The sequence below is a fragment of the Nerophis lumbriciformis genome, linkage group LG01 (assembly GCF_033978685.3).
Source record: "Nerophis lumbriciformis linkage group LG01, RoL_Nlum_v2.1, whole genome shotgun sequence".
Classification (NCBI taxonomy): Eukaryota; Metazoa; Chordata; class Actinopteri; order Syngnathiformes; family Syngnathidae; genus Nerophis; species Nerophis lumbriciformis.
In genome coordinates, this window is record NC_084548.2 from 45948543 (window position 1) to 45966944 (window position 18402).

At 39.7% G+C, this 18402-nt stretch overlaps 1 protein-coding gene across 1 annotated transcript in view; it reads left to right on the top strand.

The window, feature by feature from the left end:
* The window catches only part of LOC133621861 (semaphorin-3F-like), a 37083-nt gene that overhangs the window by 11299 nt on the left and 7382 nt on the right, over positions 1 to 18402 (top strand). The window contains exons 3-14 of the mRNA XM_061984269.2: positions 5215 to 5375; positions 10074 to 10136; positions 10225 to 10344; positions 10537 to 10630; positions 10718 to 10837; positions 10978 to 11123; positions 11212 to 11326; positions 11408 to 11477; positions 11562 to 11706; positions 11784 to 12006; positions 18123 to 18211; positions 18297 to 18338. Coding sequence (XP_061840253.1) covers positions 5215 to 5375; positions 10074 to 10136; positions 10225 to 10344; positions 10537 to 10630; positions 10718 to 10837; positions 10978 to 11123; positions 11212 to 11326; positions 11408 to 11477; positions 11562 to 11706; positions 11784 to 12006; positions 18123 to 18211; positions 18297 to 18338 — 1388 coding nt within the window. The remainder of the gene's footprint in view (positions 1 to 5214; positions 5376 to 10073; positions 10137 to 10224; positions 10345 to 10536; positions 10631 to 10717; positions 10838 to 10977; positions 11124 to 11211; positions 11327 to 11407; positions 11478 to 11561; positions 11707 to 11783; positions 12007 to 18122; positions 18212 to 18296; positions 18339 to 18402) is intronic.

Here is an 18402-nt window from a genome sequence, read left to right on the forward strand (position 1 = left end):
ACAAAAAACAATCTCGTCTGGCCAATATTGTATTTAATACATAATTAGATAGCAGCTAATTATGTATCTCCATACAGTGTGGAGCTGCTCTCCAAAGTTGATTATAATCACCTCATTATGGCAAATATACTGCATTTCTTAATATCTTAAGTATCACTTAACATTATCATTAGAGCATGAGGCTAAACATGTTACACACCGAAAGAAAGCCAGGAGCAGGTATGCTTATAGCTAAGCTAACCGCTAAGATATCTTAAAACAACACCAAGAAATGAGTGCTTAGTAAAGTTTTAAGAAGTGTGTCCCGACTGGTTATAGACATTATAGACCACAGTGAGCCTCCGCTTAATCAATATAAAAGGTTGTAGAATTCCACCAAAAAATAGGCTGCTTCTAGAATTCTCTTCCACTCCTCCATGACATCATCACAGAGTTAGTTGATCTTCATATGCCTTGCACTCTTTTACCTTCTGTTTGAGGGTGCCCCACAGGTGCTCAATAGGGTTGAATTCTGGAGACATATTTGGCCAGCCCATCAATGTTACCCTCAGCCCCTTTGGCAAGACTTTGGTTGTTTTCGAGGTCTGTTTGGGTTTGTTTTCATGTTGGAAGACTGCCCTGCAGCCCAGTTTGATGATGATCATGCTCTGGCTCAGTATGGCGCAGTACACAGTTGGCATTCATTTCCCAGTGCCGGAAACTTTCATGCAGCCCAATACTGTAGGCAAGGCACTTAACTTGACGCCATATGAACCAAATAGGTTCATCTTGGTCTCATCGGACCAGTTATGGTTTCAGTAATCCTTGTCCTTGGTATGCTTGTTTTTAGCAAATAATTGCAATAGGCTTCTAACGAAGATGATAGCCATGCAGACCAAATAGATGCAGTGTATGGTCTGAGCACTAGAAACTGACCCCTGACCCCTTCAACCTCTGCAGCAATACTGGCAGCACTCATACTGTGCATCTATTTGCCAAACACCGCCTGTCGCTATGAAGCTGGGCACGTGTGCTGAACTTCTTTGGTGGACCATGACAAGGCCTGCTCTGAGCTGTTTAGATATAGATGTCTGTGTTAACTTATTTTAGCGGACGGTAAATTTACAAAGGTAAACAAGCTACTTTAAGTTGTGTCAAAGTGTAATTTCCTCAGGGTTATCCCATGAAATATTAAATATTGGCAGAAATGTGAGGGGCTACTATATGGTTACCACTCATTACATTTTATACACAACAGGACTAGGATAAATCACATGACAATTTTCCCTTCTTTTCGGCATATTCACACATTCACACTCGTCGAGCCACTACATACCTGTAAATAAGAATTAGAGGTGTGAATAAGATTTATGGCATTCTTCTGCATTTAAGACATTTTTTGTCTCAAGTTGTAAACGTGTATCCGTGGTTATGATCTTTTAAAGAGCCCCCATAGGCAGATTACAGAGATGTATTGGATAGATATGTTTGACAATTGGCAGCTGGGGGGTTTCTTTTAAATTCAGCTTATTTTATAAGAATGAAAACAGCTGTCTGCTGGCTTGTCAGCAAGAGTTTTATGTTATGACCTCTCTGGCTAATTCCCTCTGCATAAACAGCTTACATGTACATGCCAATGTAATTTCAGTAGAACATGCACAAATCCTCAAGTCTGCTCTTGAATGTGTTTAACCATGCAGGAAGTCCCAAGTGTACAAGGGCTCATACTTGGACATGTCCACGACAGCTGAGAGGTGCTCACTTATTACATTGTTGCTTTGGTGGCCACACTCGCTAACCGCCGTGACCCTTCCCCCTAATACCAAACAAAAAGGATAAAAGTTGGAGTTAGTCCAAATGTTTTCTGCGACTCCAAGGGTTTATTGTTCATTGTTTGTGACAGCAAGTCTCTTTGTTCCCAGAGGCGCCTGCGGAGGAGGTTTTGGGCCGACGAGGGCCCATGTGACTTCTTTGAGCTGGCATGAGTGACACCCTGAGATTCTGAAGGCCTGGGATCTTGTATTGTTCCTTCTCTTGTGTCTGTCATTCAGACTTGAATAAGAGAACCAGTGGATGGAATTAGTCGGCGTTGCTAGAGTAAAACGTGCCATGTAATAGCAGTTGGTGATGTGAAACCGTCATTAGTGCCTAGTGACAATTTGTTGTAACCTGAGAGCTAATAGTGACCCAGTTGTAGCGTCATACTTGAATTGTGTGTCCGTCCTAGTGTTTCCCTGTCAGAGGCAGAATGTTGTCGGGGGTTCTCTGAGTGTTTACCGGATGATGGCAAAACATTGTTGGCTATTTTTGGAGACGTGTATAACTATAGGGGTGTGGTGTTTCCACATTTAGGCCGTTCAATAAATCCACGCTAGTTCGGCCCAGCTTGTCATCCTGTGTTTACCTCACAGAACCGGACCTCGTCCCACCTCAAATACTGCATCCTCTGTCGCCCGGAGATCCGATTGCACTGCTTATTTTAGTTGCACCTTGACTACATCCTGTTTAACACTGACCCCCTCAGAAAGGAAGATGGCAGCCACTTTGATGTCAATAAAGCATGTGCTCAATCCCTGTAAGCTAGCTTCTGAGGGTCATTTGTGACCATTTGTTCTATTATAAGCCTGCTGTCTTTGACGTGTCCTGATATGCGGCATGCATATGGTGGGAAAATATGTCTGTTCCTTATATAGTATTTAAATGTCACAAATAATTGTTTGATAGAGTACAACACATGCAGTGGCAAAGTATGTTTCTCTCACAGCAGATGAAAATTGTTCTATCAAAGCTTTCACGGTAAGAGAAAAATGCTGAAAAACCTTTCCAGCAGCATGTCTTAACAGGTTCCGCTCGGCTGAACACAATCCTGATCTTAAGAATTAGCTGCGCTGACCGTGTTTCTTAAGGGAGTTTCTTTTCCGCCTAACTCCAGCGGGTGGGTGGTGCCATTTGCACAATCACACAGTCAGGCCATATGAATTATTCACGTCCTAAAAGCGAAGATGTTTCTTAAAAACGCTCTGTGTTGAGTTTTATTTAAGCACCTGCACGCATTTTCTAGAAAGGAAGTGAGAAGTATGGTGTTCTAGTTCATTTAAGCCAGTAATGGAACATGTTTGTCGTATTAAATACAACAGCATTTGTTGCAACAGCTTGGATGCTACGCTCAGCTTTGTAAAAAGGACAATAAGAATCTCTGTCATCTCCATTGTGAACCCTTAAAAATATAATTTACTGGTCTTTGATACTGTAGACAAAGACACATTTTACTTTGTGTTAGCATTAGCATTGGTGTTAGGGTTGCCATTCCCTTAAAAATTAATAAGGGACACTTTATTGGGGGATTGGACGAACAGATTTTTGTTTGTGTGAAACAAGTTTTATACTATCCACAAAGGTTGAATGAAACTGGACTCTATTGTTTGTTGAGGATGTTTAACTTTTAATTCACCTTTGATGAAACGTCATAAACAAACAAGATACAAATTGCCTCAATTCAACCTGTAATGATTACCATTACCAGAATGGCTGACTTTCTACACACACATTTTGTCTCCAACCAAAATTAGGTGTATGTTTTAAGTTAATATAAATACATGGGAAACACATTGTTCAATTATTATTTTTTCAAATGCAAAAATAACAAAATGAACACACTAGAACAGGGGTGTCAAACTCAAATACAGAGTGGGCCAAAATTTAAAACTGAACAAAGCCGCGGGCCAAGGTTGAACACATTAACCTTTTTGATAGGGACCCAAACAAGTTTTGCATTAAATATTGAACAAGCAAGGCTTATATGACTTTATAGTGACATGCAAAATCGAGTTTCAAATAATAATAATAATAATTAAAAAATATCAATGGCATATCAAATACAATTTAAATAAAAATTGAATGCCTCTTTTCTATTTGCAGCCTTCTGAGGTAAATATCAACATTAACTTTTTCCACAGGCTAATAAATTAGAAAATAAAATAACAATGAATAAACCAACCATTCAGGACTTTAAACTGCTCAGTTTGGGGGGGGGGGGGTTTGGAGGTAGCGGGGTTGTATATTGTAGCATCCCGGAAGAGTTAGTGCTGCAAAGGGTTCTGGGTATTTGTTATGTTGTGTTTATGTTGTGTTATTGTGCGGATGTTCTCCCGAAATGTGAACCCACACCTTGTTTGGTGTGGGTTCACAGTGTGGCGCATATTTCTAACAATGTTAAAGTTGCTTATACTGGCACCCTCAGTGTAACCTGTATCGCAGAAGATCAAGTATGCTTTGCATTCACTTCTGTGTGGGTGCCAAAGCCGCACATATTATGTAACTGGGCCAGCACTTGTTGGACTGGATGAAAAGGGGACGTTACAATTCTCGGGAGGGGCACTGAAATTTGGGAGTCTCCCGCGGGCCAGAGTTTGATACCATGCACTAGAAATAAACATATTTAACAGATCTCTAACGTGCTTAACCTAAAATAGTTACTGGTATCTCACCAGCTACTTGTTCGTAGTGATGGGATCGGCAGTTCTTTTGACTGTACTGAATCACTAGAATCAGTTTCTTAAATTGAGTCGTTCAAAAAATTTGTTCGCGAACGACACAACATCACTTGTTCGAGACCCCTGTAGTGTCTCTATCATAAAGCTGGAGTAGGTTTATGTTAAACAATTTAGATACAATACACAATTATTTTTTTGGAGTATAAGACATCATTATCATGATGACAAGAGAGCGGCGTTGCTAAATGACACTTCTAAAGACAAAGAAAAGGTCTTAATTAACTGATTGCTTTTTTATTTAATTAAAAAAAAATATTTTTTTTATGTCAGTGCGGTAAAAAAAAATCACATTTAGAGTCAGCTGTCCAGAAGCTAGTATGATAACACAGTAGATAGCTGCCACCAAGCTAAGGCTGAGTGACAGCCAAGGCAAAAAACGGAACTGCAATGAGTTTGATAGATGAACGGTCAGACACGCTGTGGCAGACTGCTGTGAAGCTGTTGTCATTCAATGGAATCCATTCATGTTTTACACACTATTGTTTATTCTCTAAGTAATGAAGATATGGGACAAAGTGCGTCACTTGACAGCTCATTACAGGACACACATTTTTGCTTCTGAACAGGTGACAATTCTGTTTTTCAAGGGACAGCAACTCTATTTGGTGCTAATTCTACTGTTCAGAGTGAATATGTATATATTTAAAATACAGTAGATGTAACGGAAATACCTTTTTCACAGAACTGATGGACACTCGGGCTGCACGACCCTTCAGTTTTTCCTTTAACACCAGTGACTACAGAATCCTCCTGATGGATCAGGACCAAGGCCGCCTATACCTGGGCAGCAGAGAGTACCTGGTGGCTTTGGATATGCACAATGTCAACAAAGAGCCTCTAATAGTACGTACAAACACAGACAACTTTCCTAAATTACTATTTGGCAGCTTTGTAATGTCACTTAGGTATTTGATACCTTCAGGTATGTTATAAGAAGCAGATCTTAAAGGGGTCATATGCAAAACTCAGTTTTCTTGGCTGTTGGCATCTGTTTTTGTGTTTTTGGGATTCCAATAGGTGTCAAAAATTTGAATTAAAAAAAATTGAGTTGTTGAGGAGATATTTATAACACAATTTTTTCTTGTTCCAAGAGAGCGGTTTCAGCTTTGCCCCGACTTGTGACATATATCAACTTGTTAGATCAGCGGAGATCTTCATGCGTGGTAAATGTGAGACCAATAGGATAAAAATGCTCTGTAATAGGTTATAATAACCAGCACAATTTGTAGCCTAACATGAAGAAGTCCAATAACAGTAGTTACTGTTTATGCCAATTTGACAAATCCATTGACAATTGTGATGATACGTTAGCGGGCTAACATTGCAGCTTAACCGAGGACTATATGGTGATGCGATGAATAGTCTAGGTATAATGCAATATTCTTGCATGGATGTATATTGTTTCAAAAAGGCAGACAGCCATTATAATACCACGTAGCCTGTATACTAAGCTATACGGACTGAAAGGTGATGAAAAAAAAGCTAATAAACTAACTTTTGACAATGAGAGGCTTTAATCTGTTCGGTTTGAAAGTTTATTCTTCGTTTTCCTCTCACTGTGGGTCAGACTCTGGCTCGTTCGTAAGATTGGATGCTCAATTATTTTGCTGTTCCCATTTACAATAAAAAGTAGCATATTGTTTAAACTTATGATATTTTTGGTACAGAAGCGAATGACTGTCGGGGTTGAGACGCAGTCGCAGCGAGCTGGTGGGGGCTAAGACATGGAGGTCATTTGCATGTAAAAAAAAACTAAAAAAAACACCACCAAACGACGAGTTTGAAGAGACACTCAAAAAGGGGCTTGAAGATGGGTCTGTTGAGCAAAATGTAGGTGCCAATGTTACAGGTTTTGTTGACCACAAGGAAGCGTTTTAAATGTAGATTAAAATCATGATCTGACCCCTATAAATGGATAATGCAATCCTTAAAAGAAACCTGCACTTCTTTGGAATTTTACCCATCATCCACAATCCTTATGTGAGACCAGAACACACGTTTTCCTTTTTTTGTGCGTTTTAAATGGTGAAAAACTGCTAGTGCGAGGCAACTAACAATGCAGATAATGGGGAGTCATCTCGTCCCCCTATAAAGTTCTTGTAACTTATTTTCTGGCCACATTGATTTTGAAGAGTGCATAGCAACAAACACTACTTCTGTCAACAACAACAACCGAGAACACTTCTGTGTTTGCAACCACTTAACATGGCAGACTTTGTTAGAGCATTGGAGCATTCTTTTTTAGCTCTTTTTAGCTCTCGTTTCATGGACGAAATAAGAACATCAAAACAGTCACTTATAATGTTCGCTCTCACTGGGATGCCGATGGATGGGATGGTTGTGTCTTTCAGCACGGAACGCGTTCTCTCCTTGCTCCTCAGATAAAAAATGCTGGCAGCAACTGCACATTTGCTTAGTCTTCCTAGCGATGTCAGGTTTTGTGCTGCATTCTATTTGTTTAGAACCAAGTTGAAAACAATTATCCTTGAGTTGCTTGAGTTGGTCCAGATTTTTTCACATAGTATGTGGAATTTTAAAGTTGGTGCCAAAACTCTCTACTTTACTGGTGAGATACATGATTCATAACCTAGCATTAACTTTTCCAAACTCAAAGTAGATACAGCAGTAGAAGACGAAGCTCAAGTAGCAAGCATTACTTCTCGCTAGTAGCTGGAGTAGCAGTGTGAGCATGGTGATGCGAGCAAGGTCACTATGTCAGAAAAGTAGTTCCTCTGAGTTGGCTCTTCCAATAACTATGTTGCTTTAGCTACGCAGACAAGCCAGCCGTGTAAAAACAAACTTGAAACGTGGGCTAACACATTACAGATAATTTGGTTTGGTCTATTCATAGTAGTTCATATGATTGTTCTTGTTTCTTTGTAAATGTAAATTGTTGTCCTATTGTATTGTGAGTTAATATGCAGGTCGTGACAGGTAAATGGAGCATTGTTTGAGGTTTTTGGAGGTTTTTTTACAAGTGTTTTATCGATGGAATAGTTGATTCCCCATTATCTTCATTGTTAGCCACCTCATACTTACAGTTTTTCACTGTTTAATACACCCAGAAAAGGGAAAGACGCGTGTTCTTGTCTCACATAAGAATTGTGGATGGTGGGCAAAATTACAAAAGTGCAGTTTTCCTTTTGAAGTGACCAAAATAATATAAGTATTAGATGTTATCCTGAATGTGCCTGATACATTATATACATACTTACAAAATGTATATAAAATATTAGCAGTTTTATTGAATGTTAGCTGTTAATTTACTGCATTGTTAGCCGCCTCTTGATAGCAGTTTTTCTTACTGTGTAGAGCTGTTTTTGTCTCATACAAGGATTGTTGATAATGGGCAAAATTCCCCAAAAAGTGCAGTTTTCATTTAAACAAGATCAAATACACTCTCTCATAAAATGTAACTAGCAATTTCCCACCTTTTTAAGCCTTTGACATATTCCAAAAACACATTGTCATGTTTACATGCCAGGAAGTAATGGACTGTTTTTTGTCTTTGGTTGTTTGTTTCAAGTGCAAAACACATTCCTTGTTAACAAAGTTTTTTTATGTTCCATAAACTCCCCCGACCTTAAGCATATGATTACAAACATCACCAAAATGTTTTAAACAGTGTTTTTATTGACTACCCTAAAGTTATCTGACATAATATGAGATCATTGCAGTTTGGTTTCAGGCGCAAGCCCAAAATAAAATTAAATCAACTCAAAGACAAAAAGAAATGAAGCACATTTTAGTGAGTAATACAAAAAACAGAAACCAGATGTTTGTATTAAAAACATTCTCCTTTTTTCTTCCGCCATGAATCACAAGAGCCTTCACATTCATTTGGTGGACCTAAAACTAAACTTGTCTATTGTGATTGCGCATTGTGGGTTTTACTATGAATTACAAATACAGTACATGAAAAAAATCCCTGTCAATTGACACATTTACTTCGGAATTGGCCACCATATTTTTTTAGTTTTCTTGTTAGCAACTCATCTATTTACGATTATTGTTGCACCTAAGCAGGAACCCTATTGATTTTTTTTAAGGTTACGGAATATAATTGTGAACAAGAGTCACGATTGATGTTGAATGATTGTACTGTAAATCCTTGTTTATTTGCAAAACCCGCATATTCGCATATTTCTTTCCTCTGCTTTAAATTGTAAATAATTGTATTTTAATGATAGAAAGTGGTTTGATGGCGCCATATTTGAGTTAAGGCAGCCATCTGGAGTCGGTTGCTACACTGGTTACAGTAATGCCACTTCTTTGTTAACTTTACAGCAGTGTGCCACGGAAGTGAGAATGAATAACATAAAAAGCTTTGAGAAGATAAACAGCCACCAGTATTAACCCTGCCTTTATTTCGTATTTCTTGACTATCGTGGCTGAGATCATCATTAAATAAAGGAGTGGTCATTCAGTCCATGCTCTTTTTAAGATCAGAGAGGGGAAGAGGAGCTTATCTTTCCTGAGTAGCCTGGGACAATATTTTAAGAAGGTGGAATTGCCTGAAAGACAACAACTGGAATTAACAATAGTAGTAAACACGACTACTGTGACGTGACGGTAAAGGAGACAATGTTGGATGTAAATTATTGTTTGAAAATGGCTCACATCAGTAATTGTTCATTACTTTTTTTATAACCTTTATGGACAGAATTTCTAGGCGCAGTCAGGGAGTTGAGGGGATCCGGTTTGGTGGCTGCAGGATTAGGTCTCTGCTTTTTGCAGATGATGTGGTCCTGCTGGCGACATCTTGCCGGGATCTTCAGCTTTCACTGCATGGGTTCGCAGCCGTCCAAGCGTCTTTTCGTGTCGTTCTCACCATTTCCGGGTCCTAAATGGCCGGCAATGTGTACCAACATGTCGGAATACGTCCTCAGATTTCTTCTGTCCAGCTGAGATGCATGATTTTTTATTTACAATAAACTTCCAGGGAGGAAACACATCGCCAGTTGATCATGTTGAAATTGTACACAGGCTTGTGATCACCGCGCCGCTACAAATAGTTTGTCTGAGTTCGCGCTTAAATAACAACATCAGTATTTCATGATTAATAGTCAAATCATGAAATGTAAATTGAGTATTGTTATCAGTTTTTGAATGGTGATTTATTGGATTTTATGGGTGAAATAGGGGTGACTTATTTGTTTATTTACAAGTTACAATGCAAAAAAAAAAAAAAAAATCCATCCGTCATGTGTTTCTTAATAGTTGTGAACGATAGGCAAAATTCCAAAAACTTTAAGACTTGTTTAATTTAAAACACCATTTTTTACATGATGTATAAGTAGGGGGTCCATGCTTCATCTCTATCAGTTTGAGAGTCATTGGCCTACTAAAGGTGTTTGATGGTATTAAGGTCCTCTACACCAGACCCATCTAAAAATGTCTCTATGTACATTGCGTTGTGCATTGTGAACAGAAAAAGGCCTTTCCAAAATAGTTCCCACTTCGTTGGAAGCATATTATTGTACGTCCTTCAATGTGAACACTCTAAGAAGGCAGTAATTTTTGCTGTTTTTAAAAAAACAGATTCATTGGCCAGCATCTGCAAAGCGAAAGGGAGAATGCCAAATGACTGGAAAGGGAAAACAGGTGGGATCATGTATTTACATTCTTTTCTTTTAAAATGGAGAGGATGCTTCTTTCAGCAGCATGCTTGAATTCATTGCTCTTTGTCCAGGGTGAATGTGCCAACTTTGTGCGGTTGATTGAGCCGTGGAACCGCACCCACCTCTACACTTGTGGAACGGGAGCTTACCAACCCATCTGTACATTCATCAACAGAGGCTGGAGGGCAGAGGTGAACACATATAAAGTTCCCCAGAGCGGGATTCATGGATACATTCCCGTAGCATCAGCAGCATTGTCCTGCTAAATATTTTAGGAGTACAAACTGGGACACTGATTTGTTTATGATTTTCCTATACTCCCTTGTGACGTTAAAGCGATCTATTTTTATACATACTCTCCACTGTCTAATCTGTCTCTGCAGGACTACCTGTTTCGATTGGTCTCTGGGTATGTGGACTCTGGGAAGGGAAAATGTTCCTATGATCCCAAACAGGAGAATGTTGGAGTTCTTATTGGTACGATTGTTTAAAGACCAGCCGGAAAACAAGAAAATATTTTTTTAAAGTTTATTTCAATGTAGTTTTTTAATGTGCCCTATTTAGATGGTAACCTGTATGCGGGTGTCCATATTGACTTCATGAGCACGGATGCGGCTCTGTTTAGGACAATGGGAGGGAGAAGCGGCATCAGGACGGAGCAGTATGACTCCAGGTGGCTGAACGGTGAGTAATTGCGTACGTCTACGTGTGTGCGCGTACTCTGGAGTAAACCTTCCCCATTGCATGTTGTGGTACTTGTGTTTTTTTGCTTAACTGGCACTCGTCTCAATCGTCTTCCTGCTTATCTGCTTTTTGTCTTCCAGAGCCAGTGTTTGTTCAGATACAGCAGATCCCTGACAGCGCAGAGGGGAACGATGACAAGCTCTACTTCTTCTTCCGCGAGAAAACTTTAGACTCCAGCGGCGGTGCAAGCCCTAATGTCTTAGCCAGGGTAGGGAGAGTGTGTCTGGTGAGTACAAAAATTATTTTTTTTATCTTGTATTGCGAATTGCTGCGCTGGACGCAATGAACCACGACCTCATTTCTTTTGTGTCCAGAATGATGAAGGAGGCCAGAAATCTCTGGTGAGCCGCTGGACGACGTTCCTTAAAGCTCGTCTTATCTGCTCGGTGATAGGAGAAGATGGAGTGGAGACACGATTTGATGAACTGCGTGAGGCCACAGTGACAAAAGCGTGATTGCATTTTAACAGCAGCTGCTCTGTTATTGATTTGTGGGCCCTTTGTCCTGCAGGTGATGTATTTATTCAGCCGACACAGGATGAACGAAACCCATTGGTGTTTGCTCTCTTCACTACAGCAGGGTGAGCAGTTTTATCAAATTATTTTTTACATTTTCATCTCAGATGCAAGCAGCCTCTCTTCATCTTTTCTTGTTTGTGCTCAAGGTCTGTGTTCAAGGGCTCAGCAGTCTGTGTCTACTCAATGGCTGACATCCGCAACGTTTTCAACGGGCCCTTTGCCCATAAACACGGCCATAATTACCAATGGACAGTGTACAACGGCAAGATTCCATATCCTCGGCCAGGAACAGTGCGTCCCAGCCACTTTGTCGCCTGTAAAGTACAGTTTGACAAAAGACACAAACAAACCTCTTCCTTCTTATTTAGTGTCCAGGAGGAACCTTCACCCCTGGTATCCGCTCCTCCAAGAACTTCTCGGATGAGGCTGTCAATTTCATCCGGGCCCACCCCCTCATGTTCCACCCTGTGTACCCCATCCACCGCCGCCCCCTGGTGGTGAGAACTGGCGTGGACTACCGCTACACTGCAATCGTGGTGGATCAGGTGGACGCAGTGGATGGACGCTACCAGGTGCTCTTCTTGGGCACAGGTGAGAGAGTAATAATGATATTTGCCTGCTGGGAACACCATCTAAAATGTTAAATTTTTCACCAATGTGTGTGTGTGTGTGTGTGTGTGTGTGTGTGTGTGTGTGTGTGTGTGTGTGTGTGTGTGTGTGTGTGTGTGTGTGTGTGTGTGTGTGTGTGTATGTGCATGTGCGTGCACATTTTTTTTGATCAGATGATCACACTCTTGAATTTGGATTCATCATGAAGAAATGTGAAATGTTTTATTTGACTGTGCGTAATGTTTTTGACCAAAACTTGGCAAAGTGTATTTTGGAATATGGAGTATGTATAGTAAACATAAATTGCTCGATTAATCTGCGTATATACATGATTAATGCGATAATTGTTTGTGATTGATAACATGAGTTAACACGTTACTTTAACAGCCCTAATCTATATATATTTATATATGTGTGTGTATGTGAATACATTTAATACATGTATGTATATGTGTGTGTGTGTGTATATATATATACACATACTGTATATACATACAGTATACGTATATATATATATATATATATATATATATATATATATATATATATATATATATATATATATATACACACACACACGTGTGTGTGTGTGTATGTATGTATGTATGTGTATATATATATGTATGTATGTATGTATGTATATGTATGTACATATACACTTTTATTGTGTGTGCATGTGTGTGGTAGAGAGAGAGAGAAAGAAAGAAAGAAAAAAAAAGAGAGGGTGGGGGTGTTTGACTGTTTCAACTTGCGATTATGCCACGAAAACGGTAGGTACAGTACTTTTTTTTTTCATGTTTTTAAATGTAAAGCACTTTGTGCTACATTTTAATTTTATAAAAGTGCTGTACAAATCAAGGTTCAAGGTTCAAGGTTCAACTTTATTGTCCCCACGGGGAAATTTGTCTTGGGCACAGTGCATCATTGCTTTCTTAACATACCCAAAAACAACAGAACAAAAACACAAGCACAGACACAACCACAACCATACAACTAACATTTAAACATCAGAACATGGAGCTTGATAGACATAGGTGGCACTTTGATGTAGGCATAAAATCTACAGTATGGAGATAAAGGTAAAGTACCAGTGTGCATTGCACTGGATAAAGTGCTGTGTGCTAAAGTGCTTAGTTCTAAAGTGCTATGTGCTAAAGTGCTATGTGCTAAAAAAGTGCTAACCTATGTATTAACATTCTATTGCACATTGTTGGTCAGCTTAATTGAGGCTGGGACAAATGATAATTTAAGGCGGTTCGATTTGCATAGTGGGACCCGGAGTCTTCTCCCTGATGGCATGGTTCCATATTCAGGGAAGAGTCGGTGTTGTGACTTGGAAATAATTTTCTTAGCTTTTTTCCTAACTGCCTGCTCTTAGATGCTCTGGATAGGCTCATATTCTTTCCTCCCTACGATTTTCTTTGCCGTTTTATGCATGCCGGCCAGTTTGCTTTTTAGCTTAACGGTTAGGTTGCCAAACCATGAGGTGATCCCGTATCTAATGATGCTCTCTACAATGGCACGGTAGAAAATCATCATGATGTGGCTGCTTACGCCGTACAATCTTAATCTTCGCAAAAAATATAGCCTCTGTTGCAGTCTATTGCACAGTTTGTCAATATGTGTCTTCCAGCAGAGAAGATTATCAATATGAACCCCTAAATATTTATATGAGGATACCTGGGTGATTTCCTGATTTTTGATGACCACTGGCTCATGGTCAGTCACTTTCCTCGGATCCAAAACCATTTCCTGTGTCTTGGTCACATTTAGAATAAGATGGTTGGTATCACACCACCTAATAAATAGGTCTATCTCGTCTTGGTACACAGAGGGGTCCGTATCCTTGTGTAGAAGGCTTAGGAGCACGGTATCGTCCGCAAATTTCACCATATAATTGTTAGGGTGCACAGTCCTACAATCATTGGTGTACAGTGTAAACAGTGTTGGTGATACAACGCAACCCTGTGGGACGCCTGTGTTGCAGTGTTTGGTGTCTGACAGTGTTCTGTTGACCTTCACTTGCTGTGTTCTGTTTGTTAAAAAAGAGTGGAACCATTTGCTAATAAAGCTTAATATATACAGTATGTGTGTGTGTGTGTGTGTATGTATATATATATATATACTGTGTGTGTATATATATATATATATATATATATATATATATATATATATATATACATACTCACACATATATGTGTATACTGAACAAAAATATAAACGCATCACTTTTGTTTTTGCTCCCATTTTTCATGAGTTAAACTCAATTCTGTCTAAATCTGAGTTGAACTCTGTGAGCATTTCTTCTTTGCCAAGATAATCCATCCAACCTCACAGGTGTGGCATATCAAGATGTTGATTAAACAGCATGACTATTGCACAGGTGTTTCTTAGGCTGCTCACAATAAAAGGCCAATCTAAAATGTGCTGTTTTATCACACAGCACAATGCTGTAGATGTTGTAGGTTTTGTGGGAGCGTGCAGTTGGCATGCTGAATGCAGGAATGTCCGCCAGAGAATTGAATGTTCATTTCTCTACCATAAGCCATCTCCAAAGGCGTTTCAGAGAATTTGACAGTACATCCAACCGGCCTCACAACCGCAGACCACGTGTAACCACACCAGCCCAGGACCTCCACATCCTGATAAAAACCTCATCATTTGCATGCTCGTCGTCCTCCTCCGGATGACGAGCACTTAGTCATTGTAACCGACTTAAGTGGGCAAACGTTCACATTCGATGACGTCTGGCACGTTGGAAAGGTGTTCTCTTGAATCCCGGTTTTCACTGTTCAGGGCAGATGGCAGAATGCGTGTGTGGCGTCGTGTGAGAGAGCGGTTTGCTGATGTCAACATTGTGAATCGAGTGGTCCATTGTGGGGGTGGGGTTATGGTATGGGCAGGTGCCATTTTATTGGTGCCATTTTATTGATGGCATTTTTAATGCCCAGAGATACTGTGACCAGATCCTGAGGCCCATTGTTGTGCCATTCACTCGAGACCATCACCTCATGTTGCAACGATTTTTACACAATTCCTGGAAGCTGAAACGTTATTGTAGGCCCAGCATACTCACCGGACATGTCTCCCATTGAGCATGTATACGGCGTATACGACAGTGTGTTCCAGTTCCTGCCAATATGTAGCAACTTTGCACAGCCATTGAAGAGGAGTTTACCAATATTCCACAGGCCACAATCAACAACCTGATCAAGTCTATGCGAAGGAGATGTGAGGCAAATAGTGGTCACACCAGATACTGACTGCTTTCCTAAACCCCCAGACCCCCAATAAAGCAAAACTGCACATTTTAGAGTGACCTTATCGTGGGCAGCCTCGTGCACACCTGTGCAATAATCATGCTGTTTAATCAGCATCTTGATATACCACACCTGTGAGGTGGGATGGAATATCTTGGCAAAGAAGAAGTGCTCACTAACACAGATTTAGACAGATTTGTGAACAATATTTGAGAGGAATAGGTATTTTGTGTATATAGTAAAAGTTTTAGATCTTTGAGTTCAACTCGTGAAAAATGGGATCAAAAACAAGTGTTGCGATTATATTTTTGTTCAGTATATGTGATGTATATGTATGTATGTATGTATACATACATGTGTGTGTGTATTTGTATTAATGTATGTGTATAATTTGCTACACTATCTTCAGTTGCAGTTACAGTTTAAAGGCAAAACCTCTGTTTTTTGTATTCATTCCAACCTTGTGTAGATGGAACTAAAGTTACACAAACACTTGTAGTTGTGCTCGTGCTGATCTAGTTTACGCAGCTGTTTACAAGTCGACATATTAATTTTATACCAAATTGAAGAGAGAAGTTTGCCAAACATGTAAAAATACAGTACAACCTGCGATAAAGCCCAATTTTTGAGGATAATCACCGATACTCCACGAACGGCATGCATGCACGCACGCACACACACACTCACATAGACACGCACACACAAACACACACAGCAGAGCATTGATTGTCACGTAACACCAATCATTTGTACAAAAATAAAGAATGTAGGATTTACAATAATATCAGGAAATGATCAGACACAGTCTTTGGCTTGTCGTCAGTGACAGCCTTGTAAAAGTGTATATACTTGCAAAAAACAAAGAAAATAGACAATGGCTGAGCCAGGGCAGTAAGGGAGATAGCTATGTGGTTCTTATTCCACTTTTGAACCAACCATCCATCTTCTTCCACTTATCTGGAGTTAGGATACAGGGACAGCAGCCTAAGAGACTCTACCCTGCTACTTCGTCTATCTCATCCTGGGGGATCACGATACTTTCCCAGGCCAGCTAAAAGACAAAGGGCCTGATTTACTATGTTCCAAATACCACGTGCTAGACAACATATGCAAAAAATAAAATAGCATGTACTAATGTTATACTTTTTCTGAATCGCAATCTGGACAACAGAAACATATGCACTCTGACACATACTTCTGTGCGCGAGGCTGTGTGTGCATTACCAGCGCATTTGGGCGCCTGGAATGAGAAAATGCAAAATGTAAGAAAATGCATGATGAAATACGTAATAATATTATAATAATATATTTCTTAAATTTCAAAAAAGAAAAACATTTTGGGTATATTATGAGTCATTCTGAGTCATTATTCATCTAAACGAAATTATAACAAGATTCAGTCAGTCGGCATCCTAATGACTGCAGACATTGTACAGTGAATGATGTTTTATTATGTTTGTTGGTTCTCATGAAGTCTACAGTGAGTAGAAAACAGAGATGTTGTTGGTGGAACAAGAGAACGATGTAATGCGTTTTTTAAATTAATGCACCGCGTATGCTTAAAATTAGCAAACTACTTAAATAGTAAATGTTATTACAAATGTGCCCGTCAGTACATTACGTATTTACTTACACCATGTATATAAAACAATAATAGGGGTGTTTGGATGTTGTTTTAAAGGTATTTTAGGTGGAATAGTGGTTAGATCGTTGGGTTTTGAGTTCAAACCCCGGCCGAGTCATACCAAAGACTATAAAAATGGGACCCATTACCTCCCTGCTTGGCACTCAGCATCAAGGGTTGGAATTGGGGGTTAAATCACCAAAAATGATTCCCGGACGCAGCCACCGCTGCTGCCCACTGCTCCCCTCACCTCCCAGAGGGTGATCAAGGGTGATGAGTCAAATGCAGAGAATAATTTCGCCACACGTAGTGTGTGTGTGACAATCATTGGTACTTTAACTTAACTTTAACTTAATAGAGTAACTCTCTTATGCTCCATTGTATATACAGTATGTATTCCAGTATGCGTGCCTCACGAGCAATCGCTGCCTTTTTTTGGTTAGGTGTTCATTTAGGTAGACGTCGGATTCTTTAATTTTTTTCTTGCTTTAGTAATTCAATTTTGGACTTTTGGTTCACAAAACGTAGAATCACAGCAGGTTTTGATTTATTCTTTCAAGGAAGGGCATGACACATTGAGATGTTTTTTGCATCTATTTAGATGTTTTTACTGTTGAAAAATTGCAAGACTTGATTCTCCGGTGTTTGTGGCTCCTCGTCCCCGGTGTCCTTGCTAACATTTCTGCCTCCCTGTATGGCTTTGGCGTACGAACAAGGTTTGACATCCAGCCCAGACATGATGACATCCTCCATTCTTGTGTACTGTTCTAGACTGTCAATTCTTTTCTCAAGGTGTTCAATTGTTTTATCATTGGCTATTATGAGATCTTTTAGATGTATAACTTCATCAAGTCCTGTTAACTTTGTCAGCTGCTTCGTTATCTTGTTCAGTTCCACTGACATGAGGTTGAGTGAGTTACGGATTTCCGCGATGTCCACCTCTGTCTTTGTATCTTTCTTTGGCGGTATCATCGCTTATTTCTGTCTTTCCTTTGTTGCTTATCTTTTGTAGCATGTAAAAAAAAAAATGTTGTTCCCTCATTAAGACAGCAGTCAACAGCGTTTCGCCATCCTGGATTCACTTCCTCCTCACTGGACTCTCTGTAGCTGAGATACAAAACAAAACAATTAAGTTTTGATTTCAAACGCATTCAGGCTCAAATGCAGTGACCAGCTTTATTTGCTCCTCCTAATTATAGTTTTTCTCCCATCAGATCGAGGCACCGTCCAGAAAGTCATAGTTTTACCCAAAGACCAAACCAGTATGGAGGAGCTGACACTAGAGGAAGTTGAGGTTTTCCGGGTAGGTCTTAACCTCTGGTTCTGAGAGGAAGTAAACCCAAAATAAGAAGTCTGACTGAGACGTCTCTTTTTTTAATCATTTACAGAGCAGAGCTCCTGTCAAAACTATGAAGATCTCTTCTAAAAGAGTAAGCAAGCATCTAACTGATTCAAACCTCATTGCATGCACGTACAGACTTGACCCAGAAATGT